At 38.3% G+C, this 22,438-nt stretch overlaps 2 protein-coding genes across 2 annotated transcripts in view; one reads left to right on the top strand and one right to left on the bottom strand.

The window, feature by feature from the left end:
• The window catches only part of LOC139797453 (magnesium transporter NIPA2-like), a 286,983-nt gene that overhangs the window by 73,376 nt on the left and 191,169 nt on the right, over positions 1-22,438 (bottom strand). The window lies entirely within an intron of this gene.
• HERC2 (HECT and RLD domain containing E3 ubiquitin protein ligase 2) overlaps positions 1-22,438 on the top strand; it is a 110,414-nt gene that overhangs the window by 5,826 nt on the left and 82,150 nt on the right. The window contains 2 exon segments of the mRNA XM_071746686.1: positions 5,653-5,767; positions 13,609-13,746. Coding sequence (XP_071602787.1) covers positions 5,653-5,767; positions 13,609-13,746 — 253 coding nt within the window.

Genomic DNA, 22,438 nt, shown 5'->3' with positions numbered 1-22,438 from the left:
CTGTGATTTTCTTCACCATTAGTGGGCTGATTTTTTTTTTTTTTTAATGCTTTCTAAAGAAAAATATTATCCTATGTGGTCTTTAAAGTATTGCAGCAATAATACAGCTAATGCAGAGGTAACTGAATGGAAGAACAGTTCCTCTCCCCCTCTCTCTTATGTAGGTAATTCTGATGTGAAGATTATTTAAATATCTTACATTTTAAATCCATATTGATGTTCTGTGATTATGAAGTAATTTTCTTGTTGTTTCAGTGCAATTATATAATCAGGAATCCTACCTGAATAAAAATTGGTCCTTTTGTGTCATTTCCGTGGCTTCATCTGTTTTGAGCTCGAGTTAGCTTTTATGGAGTTTTCTGTATTTTCTGCAGTAAAGTTAGTGAAAATGTACAAGAACATGATCAGTTGCACTGTGTGGAGTAAGCTGTGTCTGACTTCAGAACAAAATTAGTCTTAAAATAATTTATTAGCATCAAAATTGTAGTGGTGCTTTGAGAATTCTCAGAAGCCTATCCAGTTATGGTTGCAAGATTTAATTTTCTTGAAATGTAAGGCTATGATAATTCCAGTGCCTTATTCTCTAGAGTTCAAGGGTATGGATGGAAAATTCATTGACAGCCCTGTTGGAGATGGCAGCAGCATATGCCAACCAAACTAGATATCCTTGTGACTTAATTAAATGTTGTACCAGACAGAATAAATTACAGTTTAATTGTGTAGATGAGATTAGCAAAAGATTAGACTGGGGGCTGCCCAGTTTACAGTAAAGTAGAAATTTAAAGTCTGCATAGGTCCTTGCTTTTTTTGCCTGGCATAAGCAATGAGAGCTGAGACTTAGGTTCGTGTGGGAAGTATTAATTTCGTGAGGTACATGTCCTAAAGGTACAGGGGTCAAGACATGGTCTGGCGTTGAGAATGTGTGACAAATGGTAGAAATAGCTTGGGGTTTGTGAAGGTGAGGTCTGTAGGAGGTGGGGGTGTGTGCCTGTGGTCTCATCTGAGAGGAGCTCAGGAGATGTCATGGGAAGAACAAGGGAGATTTTGGGCATGGGGAATGGCACTTGATTTGGCAGCATGAGTAGGAGGCTCACAGAACAAGGCTGTAGGGCAATCATTAGTGGTGGTGGAGCATGGAGCTGCTGTTGTCTCAGTCTTGGGAAGGCAGGGTACAGGTGATGGGACAAGCAGGGACTTGGGGTCATTGTGGGGTTTTTACAGAGTCTACATCTCTGGAACTGTTGCCAGTTGCAAAAGTTCAATGAAAACTTAATTATTCTTAATTTGCTAGCTTACTGAGTTTTTTTTCAAGTTTATCCCTTTAAAGATTCACAAATGAAGTTACTAAATTATTAGTGGCAAAGATGTCCCCATAAATCAAGCAATCTGGTGAGAGAGTTAGGCTTAACAAAATATAGGTAGGTACTCCTGTACTTGCAGCCTTGGCTATGTCAGAATCAATGAAAACATCAAACATGTTTTTCTTCTCCTGCACTGTATTATACTTGCCTGTGAACTTTCTTTAAGCAATTGAGTGGAAAAACAGCCATAATTTTGAAGTAATATTTTGAGTAATATTTTTTGAAAATAGAAACCAAATAGATGTGTTCCAAATTTGTTCTGAATGAAGTTCTAGTTCTCTTGTTTTAGCACTTGGGTGTGTTGATAGACTCCTTGCAAATGACTCCATGCAAGAAGTGTATGTAGGAGCAAAAGAGGAAAGGTGTATGTGCTTGTATTGGCTAAGATAGTCTTAAAACACTGTAGAAAGAATGAAAGAAAATAAATCAGATTTGTGTATTTGAGGTAGATATTTGACTTTTCTACCACACAGTTGACTTACTGTTATCTTCAGCTGCTAGTTTCACAGAATCACAAATGGCTGAGGATGGAAAGAACCTCTGCAGGTCATGTGTTATAACTTCCCTGCTCAAACAGGGCCACTTTAAAGCCAGTTGTCCAAGACCATGTCCAAATGACTGAGGATGAGGAGTCCACAACCTCCCTAGGCAGCTTGTGCCAGTGCTCAGTCACTCTTACAGTGATTAAAAGTGTGTCCTGATGTTCAGAGAGAGTCTCCTGTGTTTCATTTTGTGCCTGTGTCCTTGTCCTGCTCCCAAGTACCACTGAGCAGAGCCTGGCTCCATCTTCTTTGCACTTTCCCTTCAAGTAAATACACTGACTTCGCCCTCTGAGCCTTCTTGGGGTTAAACAGTCCCCGCTCTCTCAGCCTTTCCTCATAGGAGAGATATTCCAATTCTTTAATTATCTTTGTGGCCTTTTGTTGGACTCTGTCCAGTATGTCCATGTCTCTTACACTAAGGAGCCCAGAATTGGACCCAGTATTCCAGTTATGGCCTTACCAGTGTTGAGCAGAGGGGAAGAAATATCTCAGTGGCCCTGCTCCCCAGGACATCAGTGGCAAGGGCACTCTGGTGGGTTATGTTCAACTTGGTGTGCACTAGGATCCCCAGGTTCTTTTTTGCAAAGCTGCTTTCCAGCTGGGTTACCCCTAGCACACACTGCTGCATGGGTCTGTCTCCTGCATGCAGAGAGGACTTTGCAGTTCTTACAAATGTCATGAAGTTCCTGTCAGGACACTTTTCCTAGCTGGTTGAGGTCTCTCTGGAAGGCAGCATGAGCCTCTGGTATATCATCTGCTCTTTACTGTTTCTGTTGGTTAAGTGAAATCAAAGAAGTTGTGAAGCTTTTATTATGGCTATAGGATTTTGGAACAATAAAAATAAAATTTCTTGAATAATTTGTCACTTAGATACTCAGACTTTCCTTCACTTTTGTCTGCTATAGTGGCAGTTCACTGTTTAATATGAACATTGCTGAACAATGACTAGACTAAAAGTGAATTATTCTAGTTGGGTTTGAGTTGTCTTCAGTTATTACAGATGAATGGGTTATAAGTACTGCTTCATAATTATCCTTCCAGTTGGTTACTTTGATTATTGCTAAAAAAAAATATTAAAAAATCAGTGTTTCTTTACTTTCAAGTATGTCTCCTTTCCCTGCTCTACCAACACATGTGCACACCACTGGCAAAAATTTAACTACAACCTGAGTAAAAGCAGAATTGTTTATCTGAAGGCTGCTTATGGTGGAGCTATAATCTTTGTGCTCTATCTTTATGCAGCATACCAAGAAAATTACTTAGATAAGAATTTGAACACCAGTCCCATGACAGAAGAAATTTTGTTTACTTTTTAGTTTTTTGAAAGACTTGAGTGAACATTGTGTACTGTGAAAGGATTTGGAGTTAAAACAGAGAAAACAGTTCTTGATTCTAACTTACAGTAATGCTCACAAAAGTAGTGAGTTTTCTGAAATATAACAGTGCTGCATTGTGAAGAACCTTGAATTTGAAGCCTGAATATAAGGCTTTTAGAGTGTAAGCTTAAGGGCTATGAGAATAATTTTCCACACCAAAGGGGATCTGAGCATGTAAAATAAAATACATGAAAAGGCAGTTTAACAAACAATAATCTTAACTTCATGAAAACCGTACTTTATTATGCAACCCATCTGGAGAATTACCTCACTTGCTATTTTTCAACTTTGCATTTTAGCATGGATTAGCATTCAGCAGGTGAAAGTTTAAAAAAAGCTAATCATCTATGACATGTGAGCGAAAAATAGAGAATAGTGTTTAGCTCTTTTTGCAAGAAAAAAAATTGTGAAATATAATTTCCTTAAGGGCCTCACTGAAGTATATGACTACGTCTGATGAAAGAGAAAGTGGATACCATTTATGTTTTAAATACTTACAGACTTAAAACAATGCAAGAAAGTCAGTCAATGGTGATTTTTTTTTTTTAAATTATTGAAGTGCAACTTTTCTTCAGACTGTTACAGACTATTACTTAGAGACTATTACAATTAAAAAAAGTTAAGCCAAAATTAAAGCTTTTAGCAAAACCCATCATCTTTGAAAAAGCTCTATGTGCTGTCTAGTTCTGAAGAACAAGGACTGTACCTTTCGTACAGCATGGTCACCATGTAATTCTGGTGCTGCAAACTTGATAAATTGCAGATTAGTTGAATGATGTCTGGTTCACACCATGTGATTCTTTTCCTTCTTATCCTCCTGAGGTCAGGAAATAGGAAGTGACAATGTATGACATGTCAGCTCATATTTTATGCTGAAAGAAAAACAATTGAAAACATGTATATGTGTTGGAGTGAATTTCTGAAGGATGCAATTATGTGGTCAAGAAACTACTATGGTAATTGCATGTGGTACAATGATGTCAAAGCATACAACTTCCCTTTAATTCTTCGTGCTAACTGAGATAGCTTGATCAGCACAGCTTCCCTGATGGTGGCTGTGGGTCTTAAAACTTGTGCTCTTAAATAATTAAAATATCTTCAGGATATAGATAAAAATAAAGCACAGCCAAAATTCTGTGTATAAGGAGTGTTAGGTATTCTACAGCAGCTGCGTGAGTAACAGTTTCGCATTACTCCTCAGTTAAAACTCTTAGGATTTGAGTACTGGTTATATAACACAAAGATGCTTCTAAAGAAGCTTTCAGCAGGTGTTCGGTTATCTTTTTTTTTTTTTTTTTTTTTTTTTTAAATGTCTCCACCATTTCAGTATGCTGGAGGTTATTCTGTTTTCCTGTGTCACGTACTTCCCCCCTCCCTCCTGCTATACCATTATGAATGATAGCCTGGTTATTACGGATTTCACCGGGGATGTTGACACCTGTTTTGCAGCATTTTATAAAGTGACATTAGTGGATGACCAGTCACAGTCATTAGGATTCTCCAAGGGAGATCCAAGCTGATAAATCATCAGGAGATTCGGGTTACAGCCGGTGCTTTCATGAGCACTTCCAGCCAGCACGGCTCTGCTGGTTGTTCCCTCACAAGTATTTGTCCTGTTGCACACACACAGTGTATTTATTGGTCACTGATCCGGGCCGGGGCAGCTCCTGGCTCTGACTGCAGGCCCAGCTGGTTTTTATCTTGTTCTGTTCCACAATCTGGTTCAGCAGATGAATGTATATGTGCATTAGCCGGCATGGGAGAGGAGGCATTATAGCAGCTGAAGGAGAGGGAGGGCTGTAGTGGTGCTTCTTGCACAGCAGGACCAGTTTGAACCGGTTGAATATGTTTGTGAATATGTGCCTCGGTGTCATGTGTTCTGGGTGAGTGTCCAGCCCTTCAGTTGCTGCTTTGGAGAGGGGCCTGTAGTGACTTTTTCATGCTTCCCTGTTGTGTTACTTCATGCAGCTTGACATTGTTTGGATAGCTTTTCCTGAAGGGAAAAAGGACACCCCACCCCGTGCCCCCTAGATTATGGCATGTTGTCAGCTTGAACATATGGATAGTTCTGAGATGACTAAATCCATGCTTTTGATGAGAATTTTCCACTCGAAGAAGATTCGTCTTGCTGCATTTGACTCTATTTAAAAGTTACTGTTTTGAGCTTTCAGTCTGAAAATAGCATAGCTAGAGAATCGGAGATCCTGAAGATCATTTAAATCCTTATCTTGCTCACACACAATGAATATACCAGTGAAGCGATACATGTGTTTTCTTTCTTCTGCAACAAAATATAAAATTTCATGTATTTTTAGTATTAACTTGAGAGAAAATTACTGTGTGTAAATATGTAAAATGTATTATTTTTAACAGCTCGCTTTCACTCGAGATGGACTATGTGGCTTGTGGAATGAAATGGTAAAAGATGGGGAGATTGTATATCCTGGAACAGACATAACACAAAGTGGTGAACTACCTCCAAGAAAAGGTATGGATTTTAAAATATGTTTTCTCTTTTTTGATTATTTTTTTTATCTTGATGAAGTGGAGTTTGGATTTCATAGTGTCACACAACTTTGGTTTGTGGTCACCTGTCGATACAATTTGCAGGTGTCTATGTTTTGAATTAAATACAACAGTAACTTGAGTTCATAAAAGTGTATAGAAAAATACTTTAAGCCTTCAAAGAGAGGCTTAAATCTCTTCCAGCCTTTTGAAATTAAACTTCATATCTAGCCATGTTATATGAGAGAGGCTTGGTAGTGTCCTTCTGTTTGGTATGCTTGGTGTCTATTGCTGAAGCCTTTGTTTAAAGGAAGTGGACTGAGGAAGGAGGTAAAACTGATACTGCTGTTTCTAATGTTGTTTACAATATTCATTAAGTGACTAAAAGGTTAACTAGAAAACTGTTCAGAACCTGGCAACTAGTGCTTTTAAATTTTTTTTTAATTTGTCTTCTATTGCACTTGAGAGCAGTTCAAACACTGCTAATTGTGCAAATGGCAGAGTAATGCATTTATTTAGAGAGATTACTTTGGAGGTGGATTTTTTGGATTTTGTTTCATGTAGGATTCTGCCAGAATGGAGTGAGTCTGCTCTTGCCTGGTGTCTTTCTGCTGATTGTGGTGCTCTTCTGATTCCTTACTGAACAGAAAACTAACCTGATCTAAACCAAAATGGTTTGTTTCACACTCTGTCTGAAAAGGACTTACGAAATGGTCAAGTAAGTTTTGTCAGTGATTTATGTGACCATCAAATAAATGAAGCTCTGTCTAGAAGAAGGGTGGAGGTACGAGCTTTCGTAGCAGTGAATTATTATTTCAGCTTCCATTCTTGAATTGTACTGTTGGATAGATGTGATGTTCCAAGCCATTAATGTTTAATTACTAGTGGAGATCCATTCTTTTTTTTTTTTTTTTTTTTTTGGTGGTGGTGCCTGTGATTTGTCATCTTCAAAAAACGAGGGGGAAGGGAAATAAAAAAATTCTTTTTCACTAGAGGAAGTTATTTCTAAAGTAAGAAGGTAAAATAATTCAGTTTATGAGAGGAGGGTGAGTTATATGTTATTTTTATCAAGAGTATAAGCTTCCGAGGTTGTGGGTGGCTGCATACTGTAGTAAGGACTAGAATTATGCTCCTAACTCTTTCAGAGCTAGGAAACATTTCTATCCTTTTTCTGATGCTGGCCCTGTTGAATATTATTGTTGACATTGGACAGAAAGACAGCTGATCTAATCAGAAGGGCTACTACAGCAGCTGCTCATGCAACGAGCAGAGGTAGTATAATATTTTTTTCTTAAAGTTGTCTACTTTCATGTATATTACTAAAAGACATTGTGAAGTCGATGCAGTGGAGGGCTGTCCACTAAAGGAGCCAGGTGAAACATATTTCCATTCACTTGACAGCTCATAATAGAGGTGTTGTGACTTCACATGCTCATCTATGCTTGGTACACCTGTAATAATACTGATGTGAAGTAATTTTTACATATTGTGTATGTATGTACACATGATGTGGAGGAAGCTGGTATAGAGGTATAAAAAATTTATAAAGTGTTAACAGCTTTAGGATACTTAAAAATAAAGAAATTTTGACAGTTTATTGGTCCCAGATGTTTTGAGGCTCTGGAAAGCTTTCTTATATCTGTGTACCTGTGCTTTTTTTTTTTTTTTTTTTTCTCCTGTGTTGTGGTGGGTTGGCTTAGCCAGCTGCCCAGTCAGCTACTCACTAATTCCCTGTCTTCAATGAGACATAGGGATAAAACATAATGGAAAAACTCATGGGCTGAGATAAAGCTAAGGAGATCACTTGCCAATTACTGTCATGGGCAATTCAGACTTCACTTGGGCAAAATTAATTTAATTTATTGCCAATTAAGATAGAGTTGGATAGTAGGAAACAAAGATATAAATTAAAATACCACCTTCCCCTTGCCCTTTCCAGCCTCAGCCTTGCTCCTTTCTTCCCAGCTTCTCTGGCTGCTCCTCCAGCAGCACAGGGGCTGAGGAATGGGGGCTGTGTTCAGTTTGTACCAGTTCATCTCTGCCTCTCTTTCCTCCTTACACCCCTGATCCAGCATGGGATCCCTCCCACAGGCTGCAGTCCTTCAGGAACTGCTCCAGCATGATCCTCTCCATTGGCTGCAGAATACTTGCCCCGCAGTGATCCTCTCCTTCCATCTGAGGGAAATACCTGCTTCCCCACAGTCCCTTCCATGGGCTGCAGGGGAGCATCTGCTCTGGCACATGGAGCACCTCCTCCTCTTCATTTTGTGGCCTTGATTTTAATGTGCTTGCCCCCCATCTGTCTTTTTTGCCCTTTCTTTTGCCCTTGTTGCTGAGGGGCTCAGCTGAGCCTTGGGGTGGGTTTATTGGGACCACTGTGTGCAACATGAGGCAGCCTCAGCCTGTCCTCATATGGTCACCAGGTAGGTGCACTCCCCAGCCTGTGCCAAAACCTGCCCATCTGCACCTAATACATGCATATGGTATGGTAGGTACAAATAATGAACAGATGCAGAGGTCTGTCTTAAAGTGAGGATTATGTGAGTCTCAGTAGTTTACCCCTTTTTGCCAAATTCTTTGATTAGAGGCTTGTTCAATATATTACAGAAAGTACAGAGTTCTTTTAATATTTTGCACTGGATGTCCTGTGATTTTGAGACTTCCAAAAATACTTTGGTTTGGCATGGCTTTTAGTTTTGCCTTTAGCAATAATGGGATTGAAATAATGACAAGGTATTCCTGACTGAAAGTCTTAAGAGACTCCATGGAACATGTTCCTTCATCTGTACTTGCTGCTCTATCTAAGTACTTCTAAAACACCTATTTCTGGAGAAGCTACAGTAGTTTAATCAGGCTCTTAACTTTTAGAATTAATGTTTGAATTCTCTTTCAGTGAATATAGTCTTCATAAATGCCATTGTGCTGCCCTGCAGGATAGGTAAAATAAAACCATCTTGCTTCCTAAACCTGAGCTTTGGGAAGAAAAAGCTAATCAAGACTATTTTTGGTCACTGTTGACCAAATTGTACGTTTGGTTCCATTAGGCAGTAGGGAGTCTTGGAACCAGAAAAAATGGTGGTCAGTTTGCATCTCTGAACTTGCAGTTCAAATTGAATTTCATGAAATTAAACTCTAAGAGTATTTCAGTCTGTTCAGTTGGTAGTTACTTTTTTTACGTAAATGATCTACAAATGTATTTTAATAGGCAAAGTAAAAGTACCAGTAATGAAATTTATATGACCTAATGCTTTTATATTAAAAGCAATATGTTTTAGTCTCAGTATTCAGATTCTTCTGCTATGTTGACCAATTTGGAGGTAAAGAAGCGAGGCTGCTGTAAGTAGTCATTTCTGTGCAGGCTGTTCTAAGAAGTTCTGGTTTATACTCATCCATTGTGATCCCTTTTTGTTCCCTGGTGCTGTAGCCCTCTGTTGATGCACACTGGGCTGCTCAAAAGAGTAATTTCATTCTTTCAGGGGCTATCAGAAGCGGCAATAGACTGGAAGAACATGCTGTCCATTGTGGAAAGCATTCCTTTTCTCTCTACAAAGAATATGCAAATAGTCTATTATTTTCCTCTGTTAGCAAGAACATTTGGTTAGAATAACCTCTGTGTTTTTTCTTCATGGCACTTTCAGAAAAATGTTTGATAAATGTGTTCAGCAGAATGTGTTTGCATGTTTTCAAGTATCATCTAAGGACACAGCTGTGACAGTAATGATGTCCAAATACAGGTGCACTTGCAGCATGGCATGTGCTTAAGAGATAATCAGGCTGCCCTTGGGAAGTTTTGATGAGATTAAAATCTTGTATACTGAGATCTATGTGCTAATGAAAAGTACTAAAAAGTATTAATGTTGTTATTACTAAATTTTTAGGTTAGAGAACCATTACAGTAAATTTTCAAGACATATCAGTCAACTGCACAGGGCTGTTTTTAAATTTTTAATTCCTCAGACTTCTGTTTAGGTGGGAATTTGGGGATTCCTGTTTCAGTTAGCTATTTTAAGTTCTGGGGCAAAAATATAAAATTGACAGCTTCAGTCCTCTGTCTTGTCTCTGGTAAACACTGGGGCCTTGGTCTTCCCCCTTCCTGAGAGTTGGACCTTTGTCAGCCAAGTGTCATTGAATCCACAAACCTCATTTAGTGTTGCCACTTAAAATAGATTAATAAAGTCCAAATGCCACAAGTGATTCCAGACAGACTGGAAGAAACCAAATCTTTATGGTAATAATAACAGTATATGAAAATTGGTTATAGTGGCTGCCATTCAGACCACATGTATCAAACTAGTAGTGTGCAGACATACAGGGTGGCTCCTGCTTTGAGCCTCTTTTCTTGTATTTGAAAGAACTTGTAAAAGTGAAAAGGGCCTCTCTTCTCTCACTCTTCAGACTCCCCCAGTTCAACTATATTTGCTGTACCCAATGGCTCAGGTGTTCAGCATTGAGCTGTGGGTTATTACACTGTCTTTGCAGGACAGAAGGAAGCCTGTAGACACCCCATTGGACCGTTTGACTCCATAAGTGTGCTATATTTCATATTCGGCTGGTACTTTAAGGAATGCATTTGTAAAAATAGTATACCAGGGAAGAAAAGAAACTGTATTTCTGATGAGAGTTAAGGAAATTGAATCTTCTGTCATCTGGACATCAGCACCTGGAAGGCTGTGTAAACATGGTTTGCAAATGGTTGGGCATGCATCCTTCCTTCACAAATACTGATCAGTTGAAATGTATATATGTTTATATGTGTAAAATAAAGCACTTTGACAGAGAACAAATTATTATTTTGTATTGCAGCTGAAATACTTCCCAGAGATGGGACTACCAAAATGTATTTTAGAGTGTCTGTAAAATACAGCCCTTGCCTAAAGCATGCTGCCTAACATTTTGCATTGTTAATGGCAACATCTGTTGAGAAAATGATGCAGGATTTTTCTTTCTGCTGAGGCATTTCTGACTATGTCAGTTTGTTGGCATTTAAGAGCCGTGCGAGATTGTACTGTAACAGGTGCTGGAGTCAGTTATATAGTGTCAGTTATTATATTTGAATATGAAATGTAAGTTCCACCTTTAGCTGCTTCCTTTTTATCCCCCGTTTATACTGGATTAGGCTATTGCTGGGCAGGATGTGGTGAGCTGCTGCACTTTGGTTTGGGAGCTAACTTGAGTTGCTCAGTTTTTACTGCCTAAGCATGCTTGGCTTAACTTGTAGGCTTAAGGTTGTAAAGCAAAAAATAGTCGAAAGGAATTTATTTCAGGGGAATGTTGCACTGTTGTTTTCCCCTCACCACAATATTTGTGCATCAGTCTGAGAAAAATTGAATTAAAACAGTCTGTCACACCGTGGTATGGTTTTGCATGCACTGTTTTGAAAACTGTCTTGTTACTGGTTTTTTTTGGACTTTGCACAACACACACACACACACACAAGACTTCTTCCTCTCTGCCCCGCTTTCTCAAAAATCTTTGGCCTTCCCTTATTTTAAAAAATATCTTTCTTACGAGTCACTCTGCTTCCCCAGTATGATGTCTGTGTTGCTGCTTTCAATCTAGACTCATGACAGCTTTGTCCCTTATGATACAAGTGGGTTTTTTGCAAGTGTAATGGAAGGTCTTTGTGGAACCATTTGACATGGACTTCTAATGTGATTTTTAGCTCAGCTCCTTCCTGCCTCTTCTTTCATTGCTCCCCTTTTCAATTCATACAGACAACGGAAGAAAGAAATCCTCCTTGTGGATTTACAAGCCAAGTTGTTTTTATACAGTAGAAAGTTTAAGTTCCAGCTTGGGTTGGGGCCTTCTCTGTTGACAGTGAGGAGCTGGGCAGAATGAGAGTTTCTTGCTCGTTGTTGTAAGCCTTTGCCAAGGATCTGTCAAAAATTGTATCGAGTTCTCCACAGCTGCAAAAAATAGTGTCTTGACACAATAATGCTCTCTACCCACTAACTAAAATCCCAGACCCCATGAAGTGTGTCTCTAGACTTGTGGAAGAATGAAGAAACAGTGAGATTAGGGTGTTACTGTGGGACTATTCTGAACTACTGGGGCTAAACATGGTTCTTAGTTGCTGGTTTAACTTTCTAAAGGAATCTGAGCCTTTAATGTTATATGCTTGTGCCTTGGAATAGAAACAGCTAGCTTGAGTCACATTTTGGACTTGTGTTACCATGCTGATGGTGTCTGGACTGTTCACTGGTGTTAGAGAAATGGTTATAATCTCCATGATTGCCACCTATAAGTGGGATATCCAAACTGCTTTACCTGTTCCCAGGTGACCTTTGCTATCCCTTCCTTAGCTCACAATCTCGGCTGCAGCATCCATGTAGCAGTTATGTCTCTTTTCCTGTTCTTCAGTCTTCATCTGCTGCCCCCTGAGCACTAGTCTGTGTTACAGGTTAGGAGACATAGCTTTGATTTAAAACTTGTATAACTAAGGCACCTTGAAAAGATTTCTTTTGGGAATTGCTATTGTCTACAGTCTACCAAGTTTTTAGCAACGAAGCAATCACAGATCCAGTTATAACCATTAGGCATAATTCCAGATTAGACATTATTTTATTTTTTTTTTAAGATTGGATAGAAAGAATAGTCAAATGTCTATGTATACATGTGATACCTGTATTCTGTATGTTCTGAGGGAATGAAAACCTTTGATCTCCAAGTGGGGTCATGGTGAGTCTGGGCAAACCTGCCGTTAGGTGAGCTGTGCTTGACTACAGCTTTAAACTTCTTGCTTATTACTGTCCTCTGAAATACCCACAGCATAAGTGTTTGTACTAGTGTATGCAGGACAAGACAGAAAAAAGGACAAAATTCTAATACTTGTCTAGCTTCTTGTGGCTAGGCCATTTATTGGGATAGTCCCTGTAGACTAACTTGGCAAGTAGGAATGGAGAAGCAGTCACTTTTAAGAGGATGGTGGCAATGCTAGAACTAAACTCTTCATGTTCAGCAAATGCTAGACTTTATAAATAGGGAATATTTTTTAGAAAAAAAGGTTTGGGTGAGGAAAAACAGTTGCCAGGGGCCCTTAATTACCAGGCTATCTCATGCATTGAATGGACTGGAGATACAGAGATCCATGTTCCCAATATGAATAAGGAGAAACTTCAGCTGTCTTGTTCTATTCTCTTTAGAAAACTGAGGCTTTTCTTGTAGCCTTTGATTACAGAGATAAGTGACTAATGTCTGTGTTTTGTCATTATGAAAGCAATCTCAAAAGGATTGCAAAAGGTGCTGTTTTGTTACTTTGTTTGCTGAAAGTAGTGGTATTATTTTCTTTCCTACAGGTATTTACTAAGGTGGTAGATACAGATATTGAAATGCTGCTGCATAAAATTAGTGCAAATGCCAATATATACCTCTCCTTGATTTTGAAATAAGACAGTTGCTATCTTTTTTTCCTGTATTGGAAGTGGAATATAAAAACAAGTAAATAGTACAGAAATGCGGAAAGGTGGGAGCAAAATCTGATTTAAAAGTGCATCATTTTGCAGTAGTGTTTATAAATCCTTTGCAAGTCTTATGTGATGGTATTGATATTAAATGTTCATCCTCTCTAGGAGGTTACAGCAGTGATTTCTGGAATCTAAGGTTACTATCTTATGAAATGTTACATGAGACCTAGCACCTGTGACAGTGTGGTGCAATGCCATTTCCCAGACCCTGTACTCTTAATGATAGACAATGTTGCTGTAAATTTGTTGGCTGGGCATTTTGCCATTTACCTTTCTAATCTAGAACTTCGTTGAAGGGGCAAGTAGCTTAACTGGTCTTTCTTTATTTTCCTTTTTTTTTTTTTTTTTTTTTTTCCTTTAGATGATAGCACTGAATGCCAAACTGCATCAAAGAAAGAAGAACAAAATGACAAAGAAAAAAAAGATGAAGAGGAGACTCCGCTGCCCACTTACAGGGCCAAGTCGATTGTTGAGAGTTGGGTGTGGGGCAAGCAACCAGGTATTACAGCTGTTTTGGTAATTCTCACTGAAGCATTGCTGTTATATATTGAACACTATTATAGCATCAGGAAGTAGTTGGATCAAATGTACTTGCTTACAGATCCATCTGCTAGGTTTGTGGAAAAAGCTGGATAAGTGGTTAACTGATTCAAGCTATTCACTATATTGACTTTCAGATTTGGACTCATAACCTGAAGAGTCAATTTGTACGTTCATGCTGCTTGAAGGGATGATAAACTGACTTGGAACAAATTGCAGTTGTATAATGAAATGTTATGATGTCTTAAAAATACTTCTTTTCAGTTTCAGACACTAAAAAGAAATTGCTTATTTTCTGATGCCTGAATATTCTGCAGGCAATAAAGGTTTAAAAAGTGATTATTCTTTTTGATTTTGTGGTCTAGCAGATAAATTTGAAGGCATTGTGGGAGGAAAGGTGTTCAATGAACTGTCTGTTCAGACCTTTGCAGACCGTAATCTTACCTGTGATGACAGTGAAAAAGTGGTTTGTGTGTTCACGTCTTCATGTATGGCTCTCTAAAATACTGATTTTGGTATTGAAGCCAGTTGAAGTTCATGATGGCTTATTACTGCAGAGCAGCATTTCATTGTCTAAAATTGTCCACGTTTAAAAATAGCAGATCAGAAGCTTCACCTTCAGTGGTTTGTTTTACAGTTCTGGTACATGGTATTGCCTGATTCATATGTTAGCATTTACAGACCTCAGAGACATCTGTTGTGTCCCTTCTCCTTTCCCCTCACCCAGAAGTACTTGAAGAGCCCTGGGAGAAATACTCTTTTTTCAGTGCCAAAATCTGAATCTATGTTGCTCTGTTTGCTTGGGAAGCTGTTCCTGTGGAGCCACGGGTCAGCTGCCAGTCTGTTGTCCTCTGCTCTGTGCCAGCCAGCTTGCTCCCTTTACTTAAGGACAGGAGGACAGATGGACTTGCTGTCACTCTAGTAGTAGGACAGATTTTTGCAGTGTAGGACAAATGAAATTAATTGCCACTACAGAGGAATGGAGAGCAAGACTTGCATGTGTTTGAAAGATGTAAGCTGAAGGTCACATTATTTTTGTTTTATGTTTTGTTTTTTTTATTTAATGTTTGTTGCTGAAGGGTAAAATAAAACTATTTTACAAAATGGTAATGTAAATGCCAGGTATCTTAAATTCCACCCAATGGGCCAAGGTGTTTGGAACAAGATTTGTCCTTTAAGTTTACCCTCCACTTATTTCATAAAAACTGAAAAAGACAGTTGCTTAGAAAAATAGTGATGGATGTGTGTTTGGAGTTTTCAGAAAGAAATAACTTGCTTGTGTTTACTTTTAGGGCTTATATAGAATATGGTTTATCGGTGCACATATAGATTCTTATTCTAGAAATAACTTATGAAGATTATATCCAATAATTTTGTATTCCTTGCTCTCTGTTACTTTTTGTGCTTGAAGATGGCATCGCCTGGCTGTCATATACAAATCCTTAAACAAAGCAAAACTACTTTCCTTTTATTTATGGAAGTGTTACAGGTGACTTTTGTCCATGATTTTAGGTAACTTTTTGTTTGTATTTGTCAGAAACACAGCTAATAGCTGCCTCTGAGCCATCCTAGTTTTTGTAATTAGTTTTCAAAAAAATACAGAGAAACACTTCAGCTTTGATACTTTGTATAAATATGGGGAGAAAAAGAGGAAACTCTTTGAAGCAGTTGTTCAAAACCTGCAGAAAGTAGACGAGTATTTCAATTTCTTGGGCTTCCTTATCTCTAGTCATGATATGCTTAAGGTTGGTTATATGGAATTAAGACAAAGGATGACCTAGTCTGATGTCCTTACTGTAACAGCATAAATAGCAGTAGCCTCATGTTTATGAAACATTATTTGTTGCCTATAGACTGTGAGCCAGGGGTGGTTGTACAGGGGAATAAGAATGTATATTTGGATCCCACCTTGACCTCCCTTTTATTTTGGTGAAGCATATGTGTGCATGATACAGCTTAGTAGGCTTATTTATTTTTGATGTTTATTTTTTCGATTAGTTTGTCTAAATGCTTTTGAACATTGTGAACTTCTAGCATCTAAGATAGACTGACCAAAGTGCTTTCTAGTTCAACTGCTTATTGCATGTGTATTACCTCCTCCTAGCCCTTGGCTTGATTCTGGCATCTGTTGGTTTCACCTAATGCCCTCTTATACTGGAAGAGGCAAGGAGTAGATGTTCCTTACTTCTCTTTCCCCACACTGGTACTTGTCTTCCCCAGTACTGGTGTGTGTGAAGAATTCTGTCATAATCACCTACTAATGGTTTCTTTCCCTCACTGCTTCACTGAAGATCTTTTTTTTCATGCAACTTCTTCAACTTCTTTGCGTACAGCAGCTACTCCAAACGCTTCACTCGTCCCTCTATTTTTTCCCCTTTTTAAATTTTTTTTTCTTTCTGTATTTTTATGCCAGGGAAGGTGGTTTAGTTTAATACTCTTTCAGCTGTCGGTACCTTATGGGTTTCATAAAGTGTTATAATTATCTCTGGTTTTCCTTATGCATTGATCCCCTGTTTTTCCAGCTTCTGTTGTGCAGTGGTCCAGTTTGTTCTTGGATCTACTCTTCAGTAGTGCCAAGAGCCAAGATCTCAGTTTTGAGTGGAAGGCTATTTGGAGCTGCTTTAGCAGGGAAAACTGGGATTTTTTTCACCTTGCTCATCAGGGGACATCTACTGTTTTGTTGTTAACTTAGTTGCCTGCATATTTTTGCAGCTGTCTGTCATCTTTACTAATGTGGTACCAATAGACTTAGTGCCCTAAATATTTGTCTGCATTTCCACACAATTTGTTCATGTATGGAATAGCAAAGGAATTTACACAGGTTTCTGTGGGACTTGAAGTTGTTGCTCTGAAGTGTATACTGTCTTTCTGTTTGTATTCCTTGCATATCAATCAAATGCATCTCTATCAGTGGTAAGGGCTCTAACCCACAGCATTTAATATATATCACTATTGGGTGTTTAGAAATGTTTTTAGTGCATTGTGTCTTTATATATATAAAATCTGAAAGATCTGAGTGTTTTCACCCAAAAGTGGTTTCCCCTTAAGATGAATCGAGTTTCTTTATTTTTTTTCCACAGGGAAAAAAACCCCACTGGCTAAGTCTTTCTCAAATCTTAAAATTGCAGAGCCATCTCACTTTGACTGGGTATAGTTGGTAACTTTTACCACTTGAGGCCAGATCATTTATTTCTTGAAAAAAACAGAAACAGCTCAACTGGTCCAAAACTGTGTGTGTAAAAATTTAACTTTAAGAATCTGCTAAACAGATGATGATTCAGATTCACTGTAAGCTGACCTCATTTTGTGTATTTGAAATACTTTATATTGCATACTTACAAAGTTAGTTTAAATTCACCTTAATTGCTCTCTGACTGGTCAATGTTACTTTCTACTTGGAATTTCCAGTAGAATTGCTGCTATTCTGTTTCCCCCATTGGATGAAAAAAATAAATGAGGGAATAGTATTTATACAAACATTCTTAAATGTATAACCAGTGTGCAGTTGAAATAGCAATATGGTTTTCCTGTGTATTCAAATCTGCTTTATATGTGCAATGAATTAAGCTATTATGCTGGTAAATGAGTGTTATGATGTAGCACTTCTGGGGTTTCCTGATGTGTGAGTGAGAACTTGTTGACAAATAGTGCTTGTTTATTCAGTATTGCTTTTATAACTGATTGCCTTAAGAAATGCATTAGAGGCACTACCTAAGAGGCAGGTTAAAATTATCCATGTGAAATCTGTGAGATATTGTTGAGATACATGTCACTACCAACAGCAGTCAAATCAGTACTCTTTCTGAGAGGGGACATACAGAACTTTTATCTTGTAAGGGCTCTTTGTTACGTAGTTAAATCTAAATTTGTACTATATACAGAAATAATTAAAAGCTGTCATGGAGTTGAAAAAAACTGGGTTTTATCACCTTTACAGTGGCATTTTCTGCTTTAATAAAGTTTCTTGATCAGTGCTTCTAAGTTTAGATTTAGAAACGCTGATAAAAGAATGGCTCAGTCAGAGTGCAATTTGACCTCCTCTGTTTTACATTTCTCAGAACTCTTTCATCTCTTTCTTTTACTGTCTTACCACTTGGAACTGACTTTTAACTTACCTCATTTCCTCACCCCTTACTCCCTCCCTCTTCCCCCCCCCCCCATCCCAGCATGAAAGCTGTTGTCCAGCTCCAAGTGTCTGTTAGGTTGCTGTTTATGCTCCTAGGGAATATGTGCATGTCTGTGTATATTTTTACACACACACAGGCAATGCTCAGTTCTTTCTATTTTCTTCCCTGCATGTGTATTGGAGCATTAATTTCACATCATTTTCAGTATGAAAATTAAGCACCCAGCCACATAGTGTGATACATTCTGAATGTACATGCAACTACTCATTATTTCTCCTGTTGAGTACTGATGAGGTGAGGTCTGCTGATGGTCATCCTTTGAGTAGGGGAGCAGACATAAGGAAGTAAAAATGCCTTTTAAGAGTCACATTAATTTAAAATCATTTTGGGAGCATATTTAGCTTTGTTTCTGAAGGAAGTTATGTATATATGGTTGCATTTTTATCTTTCCCTCTAGCTTTTGAATCCACTCTTTCTGTGGTCATGGCTTTCAAGGCCATTCGATACCTGTTAAGCCAAGCCAACTGCATCCTCTGTCTGCTCTTTGTCCAGTGGAAGTGCTGTGTAGAAGAAAGGGAAGGAAGAGGCAAAATATAAAATGTCTAGGAAATTAGAGCATGTTAGCTCTACTGCTTAAAGGAATGTGTGCTCATTTTAGCAGTAGATTCTTGCCAAATTCTCTTTAAAATCTGTTTTAAGGTTTTAGGTCTGAAATTCTCTTCACGGTATCATCTATGTTTGCCTTTACTAAAGCTTGTGACTCAACCAGAGTCATTTAGACTTTTTAGTTTGATAGTGGCATTTTTAAGCTCCTTATTTTATCAGTTAGAGATAATTCTGTGGTTTTTGTGGGTTTTTTTTTTTTTTTTTTTTTTTTTTTTCTTTTTTTTTTTTTCTTTTTTTCTCTTTTTTCCTTGAGCTCCTGAAACAGGAGCAAGGGAGCAAATGTACCTTCAGGCAGGCTACCTGTCTTAGACTCCTATCAAGTTAGCGTTCTGGCTGTGTCTGAGCTAGTTTAAGAAGCAATTTAAAAAATTTTTTTTATTTCCCCCCCCCTTTTTTTTTTTTTTTCCTCCCTCCCCCCAGTTTTGCTGGTATACCTAAATAGCACCTTACTTCTTAACCCTGTTCTGTCAGATTATTTATGGTAAACACTAGAGGTGTTTTCCTTTCTAATGCAGAGAGGAAGGAGGGATTAAGAAACTAAGACCTTTATGTAGTTTTGTTAGTTGCCAAGGGGAGGGAGAGGTGGGATAAATGTTTACAGAAGATGGTAAAACCCTCCTTGCCTATCTCTACTTCTGCCAGAAACATATCTGACTGTAGTTGTGAGTTAACAAGTATTTTGCTAGTGGTAGTTTGAGAATTTAAACTCTTATGGTATGATTTCAGCTTCTATATTGTAGGTATGTATGAGGTAAATAATTGTGTCTCCAACTTTCATGAAGTAACTGGCAAAGCAAAGCATTGCAAGGCATGGTTATCATCAAGGGCTGGCATAGTGGCATATGAACACTTTTGTTTAAAGAGTTCCCTGTAACCTTTTCAGATGAAATTTGAATCGTTACTATTAATAAGCTATTCTCTCATTAGGCTGTTTAGTTCATTGGTAGTAAGTGTTGTTCAGACTTGAGGATTTATTGAAATAAATGTCACTGGATTGATTCCCAGATATATTTAACCTTCCTAAAGACGGGCTGATCTTTTTTAAAAGATAAGTTTACTTATGGAGTAAGAGAAGATTTAAAATGAGGAAGTGTATAGATATATCTGACTAAAAATAGTGTTACTTTTAATAAAATGAGACAGTCTTTGGTTCAATTTTGAGATGTCTGAGTTACAGGGCTTCTGTAACCTGTTCCAGCCTTTACTACACTTGGCATATGAACTTTCTTTTGTATTCATGGAATGCTAAAGAAATATATATATATAAATATTAAAGGGTGGAATTACTTAATTTTGATAGAAAGCCTTCCTAAAATTGTAATCATTTGAGATTGTGAATGCAAGGTGAGAAAGGGGAAAGAAAAGAAATCACTAAACAAGTTTATGCTTCATGCAGGTTATTTTTATATGGTTTAAATCTTGGTGAGGCTAAATCATATTTTCCATTATAAAAAATATTTTTGCATGTGAAGTTTATGTACAGGAAAATAGTATAACGTAAATGAACAGGTTTTTACATTACTGGTTTCTGAATGTACACACTTTGTAAGTTTTAGAATGAAAAACTTGAAAATGAAGTTCATAGAACGGTCAAATGGCTAGGGTTGGAAAGTGCCTCAAAGATTATCCAGATCCAACCTTCCTGCCATGGGCAGGGTCACCTCCCACTAGACCAGGTTGTTGAAAGCCCCATCCAACCTGGCCTTGAGCACTGCCAGGGATACTACTTCCCTGGGCAAGCTCTTCCAGTGTCTCACCACCCTCATAGTAAAGAATTTCCTCCTAGTACCCAATTTAAATCTCTCCTCTTCAAGTTTTAAGCCATTGCCCCTTGTCCTCTTGATACATGTCTGTGCAAAAAGCCCTATTCCAGCTGCCTTGTAGGCTCCCTTCAGGTACTGGGAAGCTGCTCAGAGGTCACTTCAGAGCCTTCTCTTCTCCAGGCTGAACAATCCCAACTTCCTCAGACTGTCTTCACAGGAGAAGTGCTCCAGCCTTCTGATCATTTTTGTGGCTCTCCTCTGGACATGCTCAAGGAGCTCTGTGTCCTTAGGTTGGAGACTCCAGAACTGGACACAGTACCCCAGGTGGGGTCTCACCAGAGCAGAGTAGAGGGGGAGAATCACCTTGACCCTCTGGCTGCTCTTCTTTTGATGGATCCCAGGACCTGGTTGTCTTTCTGGGCTGCAAGCACACATTGACAGCTGGTGTTAAGCTTCTGGTCCACCATCACCATCCCCCCAAAGTCCTTCTCCTCAGGGCTGTCCACAATCCTTTCTCCTCCCACCTGTATTTGTGCGTGGGATTGCTTCAACCCAGGTGCAGAACCTTGCACTGGGCCTTGTTGAATGTCATGCAGCTTGCACCAGCTCACTTCTTGAGCCTGTCAGGGTCTCTCTGGATGGCATCCCTTCCCTCCAGTCTGTTGATTTCACCCCACAGTTTGGTGTCATCAGCAACCCTGCTGCAGGTACAGTCTATTCCACTGCCTGTGCTGCTGACAAATGTTAAACAGCATCAGTCCAAGTACTTTCCAGCCTTTTGTCTTTCATAAAAAGTGAAGACAGAATTTTAATTGATTCCTTTTCTAGCTTTTGCATTGTCTTATTTTGACTTTATTTGTTGACAAATAACTTGCTTTCAAAATCCCTTAGTTTAAAAAACACTATTGTGAGGTTTTGCTTTGTGGGGTATTGCATAGCCCATGGAACTATGGACTCTTTTGTATTAAGCCAGAACTGAACCTTTCAGATATTAAAATCCTTTTAATTTTTTAAATTTTTATTTTGTCAAATGAGGCAGTTATTCTATCAGATCATTGAGCAGGATTTTGAATATCTTAGTTTATCCCCATTATGCATTGCTGATTATTAGGAATTAATTTTGTGGGTTCTGCTATGAAACTGTTTGTCTGCAGAGGCACAATTTTGTGCATGTGTGCAATGGCTTTAAAACTGGAACTATGTGATCTGCATACGTTGTATGTGCTTCCATAGGATTCTCTTTTCAAAGTTCACACAATAGTTTGTGTTACCTATTGTATCCAGATGGCTGGGCTGCTGATAATAGTATTAGAGCTGATGGAAGTGGATGGAAAGGTGTCCAGTTGTAGACTCCTAGGGAAATTTCCTCATTAAGTATTTGCTTGAGAATTGTAGGTGGTCTCTGCATGATCTGTTACTTTCCAGTAGACCCCGTGATGTATATTTGATTTGTATAGCAAGTATTAAGGACAGTGTGGCTTTTCTGTCATATTTCTTGCTGATATTGTTGCATTTCTTTTTATTTGAGTCAAGGTATGAATTTGTACAGTAGCTCCTGTTGCTTCAGTATTTTTTTTAATCTCTAGACTGCAAGGTACACTTTTTGATCTATTCTTACTTGCTGAAAAAAAATAGTTGTTCCTCATAGTCAGGTGGAAAGTTGTAAATTGCCTTAGGAGAAGGAGCCTAACACGTTATGAAATGGTGAAATGTGAGTAGCAATTTAAACACAGACTAGGGTGATGGCTGACAACAAACCATACCCTAACTGTGCAATGTGATCCGAGAAGTCCACTTGAATTTTCTGCTGGGTACCTAAAAGATGTGTTGGAGAGCTGGGACAAAACTTTCACATAGTTACAGCTGCAAAATAAGTTAAGCCTCATTAGGTACAATTTTTATTTCTATACCCTTAGTGTGTCTAAATTTCTGTAGCTTGGAGACAGCTCTTCCAAAAAATGTAATAGTTTTGGGTTGAGTGGGGTTGTATTTTTTTTTAGTTCTGTATGTTTTGTTTTTTTTTTTAAATATTTAAAGTATGACCCAACATCTCTCAAACACTATTATGTATATGCAGGCAATTTTTTTTTTTTTT

Source organism: Heliangelus exortis, chromosome 1 (assembly GCF_036169615.1).
Source record: "Heliangelus exortis chromosome 1, bHelExo1.hap1, whole genome shotgun sequence".
NCBI lineage: Eukaryota > Metazoa > Chordata > Aves > Apodiformes > Trochilidae > Heliangelus > Heliangelus exortis.
Note: the sequence above shows the minus strand (reverse complement) of the source record. Positions and strands in the feature narration are given on the sequence as shown.